The sequence below is a fragment of the Antrostomus carolinensis genome, unplaced genomic scaffold, assembly GCF_000700745.2.
Source record: "Antrostomus carolinensis isolate BGI_N321 unplaced genomic scaffold, ASM70074v2 scaffold6947, whole genome shotgun sequence".
NCBI classification, from domain to species: domain Eukaryota; kingdom Metazoa; phylum Chordata; class Aves; order Caprimulgiformes; family Caprimulgidae; genus Antrostomus; species Antrostomus carolinensis.
The window spans coordinates 22,079-29,286 of record NW_010325266.1 but is presented as its reverse complement, the minus strand read 5'-3'; the positions used below and the strand labels follow the sequence as shown (position 1 = coordinate 29,286).

The window sequence follows — 7,208 nt, the reverse complement described above, 5'->3', positions numbered from 1 at the left end:
CACACAAGAGATACCTGGGGATGCACAATCCTCCCTCTGCTTTGCAACCCAACACGTGCCAGCTTGTGTGCCAGCGAGGAGCAGGATAGGACAGGGAGAAACACTGGAGCTTCAGATCCTACTGCTGCTGAGTGTTCATGAACCACCAAGTGATGGACAACATACCCTTGTGATACCAAAATTCTCTGTAAGCTCTCACACATACAGCCAGCACCCTTTATAGGGCTTTTCCTCACAATGCCTGTCCTTGTAATGGATTCATGCCCAAGAGGCCTGGAATGTCACACTGCAAGGCCAAATCTGGCTCCAGATGCCATCCAGGGCACTTCTTCCACCCTGCCTACAGACCTTCACTTCAGAGCTGGGTTAACACTGCCATTCCTGCCTTATCCACTCCCTCCATCAGTTGTGTTTGATTTCTCAAATACTGCTCATTTCTTCCTGGGAGTGGGACAGGACTGGAGTACTTCACGCTGCTGATGTTCCCTCAACACTACCTGTTGGCCATGAGATATCTGTAGGTGAAATTACTTTGCAGCCACATCAATACATGCGATTCAAAACCAGCACTGCCACTTCTGCAGTGGACACGGGTGACAACTACAAACACCACCCACTGCAAGAGTGCCAAGGGGAGACAGCCTGAGCACTGAAACAGCAACCCAACACACCCGGAGAAGCTCCAGCACCCTGCCCCTTGAGGATGTGGGATTTCACCAAGCAAAGAGATTAATGAAGCAATCAGGAAGCCACTATTTTACCTTTCTCACCTGGAACACACTTTAAAGGCTGACATATATCGATTGCCACGTCTGCACCTGGAACTTGTCAAATAGAAAGGTCACTCTGACAAACAGGGAGCTGGGGTTTAAGAGGAAACTAGAATCCCAGCGTTAATTTACAAGCTGGAAAGACACACTGGCTCTATTTGCCAAAAGACCTGCAGACAAGCCTTCTTTACAGTGTCCCTTAGCGGATCATTAGTGGAGATAGTTCACCACAAACTCGCTGGTATATGGGTCAAGGCAGGACCTGTGGCTAGTGGGCAAGGAAAAGGAGAAAGCTAGGAGCAGGAAATCCAATAGCAGCCTGAAGTTATGTCATATTAAGATGATTGCAGAGCTACAAATAGACTGACAGAGCTCTCAGGTGTTCAGTCACTCGGGGGTCTGCAATGACCCCTTTTGAGGAAGCCCCAGGTATTAATCCAAAAACCAGTATCTGCTTCATCCACACAGGACTGATTCTGAGGGTACCAGGGTGTTCATTGAGCAGTGACCTCCCACATCATCCTGGCTCCTCTCTGGAGATGATCCAGCCAAAGATTCAGCAATGACACAACACAACCCTCTGCAGCCTGCAAAACCAGAGAGAACCACAGCGGTCACTGGTATGACTGCTGGTATTGCATTCACAGAGAACATCAACCACCCGCTCTCAGAGGCTGCCTGGGACATGGAAACAAAACACAGAGAGAGTGCAACTGTGGTGCTGGGAATGCTCTGAGGAGCCCTCCTCTTCTCCTCCATCCTCTTGTGGGTCATAAAACCACAAACATTATGCAAGGCTCATCGGACTGACAGCTAGGATTTGTGTAGCCATAGTTTGCTGAGCAGCAGGGAGATAGGGAGAGGTAAAAACCACAGAGACCTACATGACTTGTTCTCTTAAGGCATCACTTGATGGTTACTGCTTCAGTGAAGAAGAACTGGCTGCTAGAGCATGGTTTAAATGTCATTTAAATGTCCTCCTAGCCACCCTGAGCTGTGACACAGAGGCTCTCTTCTGGAAGCTGTTATCAAGGATTTCTCTTTCTCTCTCTGTCTCACACATATATGTATGCTCAGAGATGTGCCATGAGGAAGCATATTACTCCAGGGACCGTATCTAGTCAATGCTGTTTCAGAGGGAAAGAAGCTAAAATGATGAACATCACCAACCTGACCTTGCAAGCAGTAAAACATGTATTACGAGTCAGGATAATCAAGATAAATGGAGAAGATTAACCTGGAGATGAGGGCAAGGAAGGAGGGAGGGGAGAAAGAGGAGCTTGCAGCGTCCCCTGAGTTTTCTAAAGTCATGCTAAGGGTTGTGGAAGGTGGAGAACAGTATGAAAAGGGCCACTGAGGAGAAAAACACAAAGCTCACGCCAGAAGACAGACCCCAGGAAGGAGTCCCTCTGCACAAGAGGTGCCACCTCCCTTCATGGACTGACCATGCTGCAAGGACCTAAGCCAAGAGTCTTAAAGGTGCTAAAAGCCTCACTCCAAACATCAACTCCAACCCTAAGGTCAAGATAGCAATAAACAGTTCAGCCCAGCGATGGCCCACAGCTGCCCTGACCATGCATTTTTGCACCTTACATGGACAATAGAAGGCACCACCAAAATAAGAGTGGTAAGGCCTGCCAAAGGCACCCAGCTCTCTCCACCAGCTGTACACGGAGCATAAGCACCTTGTAGGTTTCCTGACCCTTCCTGCCAAGCCAGGTGTCTGCTGCTTAGCTGTTGCACACTCTGCGTGGGCACCCATAGCTTTGGTGACTTCCAGCTGGAAAGGGCTCAATTCCTGGTGGGGTGAAAGTCAAGCTCTTTGATCACTAGGTGCTTTTGAAGATGCCTCCAAGAGAGTGAGAGATACAGCCAGTTACTAGACAAGAACTGCAGCACCTCACCTACGGCGCAGGTGCAGGCTTTGGTAGGAGCATGTATCTCCTCTTTGATCCTGTTTGCCCTGTCCCTTCCCCACATTAGTCTCCTCTCATGAATGGAGGTGACCACCTGAAAGCCACCTTCATCTCACAAGAACAACCTAGAGACTGGATCAAGCTGCAGTCACCTTGCTGCCTGGAAGAAAACCTCATGAACAGCACAAGAAGAGTAGAGAGAGGTGGATTCCACCAATTCCCGAGGTAGATAAGGGAGCTCCAACATACCTGTGGCCAAAGAGCCAAGCAGTCCTACCTGTACCATGCACAAGTGGGAGATGTCACTCGCAGCCACGAGAGCAGTCCTCACTCTGGAGAGACCACCACAGCACTGGTACACACCCCATCCCCACAACGCACCTCCCAGCCCCTCTCACACACCCTTGGCACTCACCTGGCCGCAGGACCCTGATTTCCAGCAGGTTGGAGGTTCTATCTGCCAACCTTGTCCAACTGCTGTTGTAGTTCTTCCTCCAGAGCTCAGCCACGCACTGGTACTTGCCGGCCTCCGTGTCGCTCGCCCTGCTGATGCTCAGGCGCACGTTGTTGCTGGACTCAGCCTTCTCGATGGCGGTGCGGGTCCGGAAACTCGTGTACCTGTCACCCCACTGGACCCCACCATCACGTGTGAAGGTGACCAAGTCGTGAAACTCAGTGCTGCCCGCCGGCTGGAAACGCCACGTCACCGACACCGGTACCCATGATGGGTAGTGGGGCTTGATGATGCACTGGAGGTCGAAGGATTCATTGTAGGTCACCCCAGGGGTGCGGGAGATGGCTGTGACAGCAAAGCCGGCCTCTGTGGAAAGAGAGAAACAAGTTTTGAGAGCCACCTGCCTAAGGAGGCCCTGCTGTTCGCATGCAAAAGCTAGAGCGTGGTCATCCCATCACGGGCTGGGAATAATCAGCCGCTCGCGTTGTGTCAGCTCCTCGTTTGCAATGGCAAAGTGGCACGAAAAGCAGCGGCAAAAACACACCTAAGTGTCAGTGTCTGCGTGAGCATCAGCTGCAGGAAGATGCTGGATTTCCACCCAGGAGAGCACAATCCCCTCCCTGTGAGCTGGAGGGTGACCAGCCAGCTCTGCACACTGCCAAAGCCACCTACGGAAAGGGAGCAGCGATGGGCAGAGCAGCTGCTGAGCGCCAGCCTGACCGCTCGCAGACCCCACCATCCACATCCAGCTCTGGGGCAGGTGGTTCTCACCCCATCCACCACACCCCAGGTCTGTGGCTGGTTGCTGCAGGTGAAGGGAAGATGAGGAAAGTGAGAAGCAGCAGCTTTCCCTCATGCATCGGAGAGGTGGCAGCGGTTACGAAACCCAGGATGGAGGCAACTGAAAGGGAAGCTGGTTGCTTCTGTTCTTCATAGAGCATGGCTTTTCTTCTCTTCCACATCACACCTCCAGGATGGCTTTATGCAGTTATCCTCACGTGTCCACCACTCTGCAAGCCAGCCAATACATTTTGACTTGTCCACCCCTAGCACTTCGTTTAGGGGAGTTTGAAACCAGCAGTCTATTGATAATTTGAAGATAACATATTCCCAGTTGACTGGCTCACATTTTGGGTCAGAGTATTTCCATCGCTCAGTTGTTTCCAGCTGCAGAGAAAAATATTTCCTTCTCTTCTAATCACTTCAGTGTGGCCAGCAGATTCAGCAGGGACCTTGTTTTCTACTAGGAACATCCCCAAGGAGCACTCCCTTCCCAGGGGTGTCCCATGCTGGCTGGCAGCTCTCCTCCGTCCCCCAGCAATGCTGACCCTCCTGGCACCCAGCTGCAGGGAAGAGCCTGGCCAGTGCCCAGGAGAAACAGGAACATCTTCTGGATCAGTACAGAGCTTCAGCCCATCACTGGATTGAAATTATAGTTCCAGAGATGAGTCAGGAGCTCATCACAACCCACAGAGCTGCTGCCATGGACCAGACCGGTGGCAGCATGGACACTGCTGGATCTCCACGCTTCCAGCAAGTGCCTCTGCAGCCCCACGTCGTCACCGTGCCAGAGCTCTGGGACATGTAAGGACAGAGAAAACATGTCAATCTTTGGGATTAAAGCCTCTTGCAACACGTTCAGTGACTACCCAGGAGGGGAGAGTAAGTCCCCAGCTGTGTCCCCTGCCTGAAGGTAAGCCCTTACCTTCAGGTCCTGCAGCAGAGCACCGATGGCCCTCAAAAGCCAACTTAATTCTGTCAAGATCAGCTGACTTGATAAAGTCTAATCTCCAGTCAGCCCGAGCAAGGAAGCTCCATGAAGGGACTTCTCCTGACTGCCATGTGAAAGCCAGGTATGTTTCTCAAGTTCTCAACTCAACAAACATGCTCATGGCAATGAGGTTAGCACAGAAAGGTCCTTCTTCCTTAGGGACTTGGTAAAAAAGGAGAACAGCCATGCCTAAAAGCGGGCAGATTTTCTGCAAGATATCCCTGCAAGAATACAGCAGCCTCCCCACTGTGCCTGCCCCCTCCTTCCCCAGCCAGCCAGGGACTGAAGTCCCAGCCAGGCACTTGAGATCCTCAAGAAGTTCAGGGACATCTGGTCTCATCTGACAGCACATCTCTCTTGTGGCTGTTGCTTCTGAACCATCCCTGTAGATAGATTTATGGGTTTGAACATCATCTGTGCTGGTTCAGCTAAAGAGTTTCTTACCCTGGCAGCCTGGCAAATGATTAAACCTTAACTTGAAATGTGAGTGTCACTAAATTTACTGCTCTTTTTTTTTTACTAGCAATTTCTGTAGCCATAAACCTCTCTCGCTCTTTTCTTAGCACCTTCCCATTTGAGTTTCTCAGGACACTTCAAAAACATTACGCTGAACAAAAATAACAGATTCAGCAGCAATGAAACAATACTCACTATTGTCTCCACTAGATTTTCATGAGCCACTTCAGCTTTGCTAGTTATAGGAAGAGGACCCAGGAATTTCTTAGGATTTACCAGAACATGTCTAACAGCTGGTAATTTCTCTGAGACAAGGACTGGAGGAGGAGGGACAACTACCTTTCCATCACATCTTCTGGAACTGCTGGGCAATTCTGAGTATCTTATATTTTAGCAAGAGTAAAAGTGACACATTTTAAAATCTCAACACTTAAATCTCAGCACTTCTACAAGTGGCAGAGTAAAGAGAAGGGCTGATATGGGGACTTACAGCAGGCCAAATGCTGCTGACCGCTGCTGACCTCATCAGGAAGACGACATTGAAACCAGATGACAATCTGCCTTTAGTTGTTTACAAACCAATGTCCCTACCTGCTTTTGGAAGCTATATAGCAAAGATTTCCAGCTCCAGACAGAATAGCCTTTGAAAGAAGGTCAAAAGTGTAGGGGAGAAAAGAAGGGAAAAAGCAGGATTTTAATCAGAATATGATAGGACTTTGAAGTCTGGTCTCTCACACTTCTTGCCAAAACTTAAGATTAATACTGCAGAGAACCGAAAAAAAAACCCAACAACCAAGCCCCCCAAATTCTTGACCTTTCAACAGAGCTCCCTGATTATAGCCCTGGCATTCTGCAAATCTGTGGCCTCACAGGAGCAGTCATCCCTTCCTCAGTCTCCTGCAGAGAACTTTGGGAAATAGTCCAGGATCTAGTATAGCAAGGCCTGAGCAGGACCAAAGTAATTCACAATCCATGCAAAATCCCTCATGCCCTACCTGCCCTCTCCTAAGCTGGTGTGGTTGCACCGTGTCTGAAACGGAGGAGCTCTTTGGCAGAGCAGAGTACCAGCTGCAATGATCCCCAGGTCCCAGTTCGGCTTGGTCATGGACAACGTCGTGGTTCTGGATCAGCAGCTCAGTGCCTCCTTGAAGAGGCAGTGAGGACCATTCCTGACCCATGTTTTCTGCAGGCTTCTGGTGCTGTCAGAGATGCTTGCCATTTCTGGTGGCCGGGGGCCAACAGATGCCCAGTGTTCTGCTCTCCTGCTCTGTCGAGCGGAGGTAAGGTTTACCCAAGGAGGCTTAGATGCCCATGGAGCACCACCACTGCACTGCCCATAGCCCAGCTCCAAAGCTGGGGGGACACATCATGGGACTGGCAGCCTCTCTCCTTGGAAGGATGCTGGAAGCACTGCCCCTCTCCTTAGCCACCCCTTGCTTTGCTCCTGACACAGCCACCCCTCAGACTTTTCCCCCACATGCAACGGGGCACACACGTGTTTTGCACCAACCTACCAGGCTGCTGGGTACCTCCATCTTTCTGGCAAGTGAGGGTGGGAGTGCCAAGAGAAGCCCCAGTCAATCGCAGGTGACCTTCTGGGCAGGGGGGGAATGTGGTGAGCATGGCCCCACAGCCCCCTGCACCTCAAGTACTCACCCAGAGCAGTGATGGACACCGGGGTGCTCGCGTGCCGCTCCCCAACCATCTGCCACTCCCCATCCAACGTCCGCGTCCACTCAGCCACCCGGCATTCGTAGTGACCCTCATCTGCCTTGACGCTGTTGAAGATCTCCAGGGTGAAGGAACCTGGCCGGACCTGCTCCACCTGGATGCCCCCGTAG

The 7,208-nt window shown here is 51.1% G+C and overlaps 1 protein-coding gene across 1 annotated transcript in view; it reads right to left on the bottom strand.

Moving 5' to 3' along the window:
* Nucleotides 1–3,101: 3,101 nt before the first annotated feature.
* The window catches only part of LOC104527425 (immunoglobulin superfamily member 3), a gene marked incomplete at both ends in the record, with an annotated part of 7,675 nt that continues 3,568 nt past the window's right edge, over nucleotides 3,102–7,208 (bottom strand). The window contains 2 exons of the mRNA XM_029085747.1: nucleotides 3,102–3,506; nucleotides 7,024–7,208. The exon at nucleotides 7,024–7,208 is cut by the window's right edge and continues 208 nt beyond it. Coding sequence (XP_028941580.1) covers nucleotides 3,102–3,506; nucleotides 7,024–7,208 — 590 coding nt within the window. The remainder of the gene's footprint in view (nucleotides 3,507–7,023) is intronic.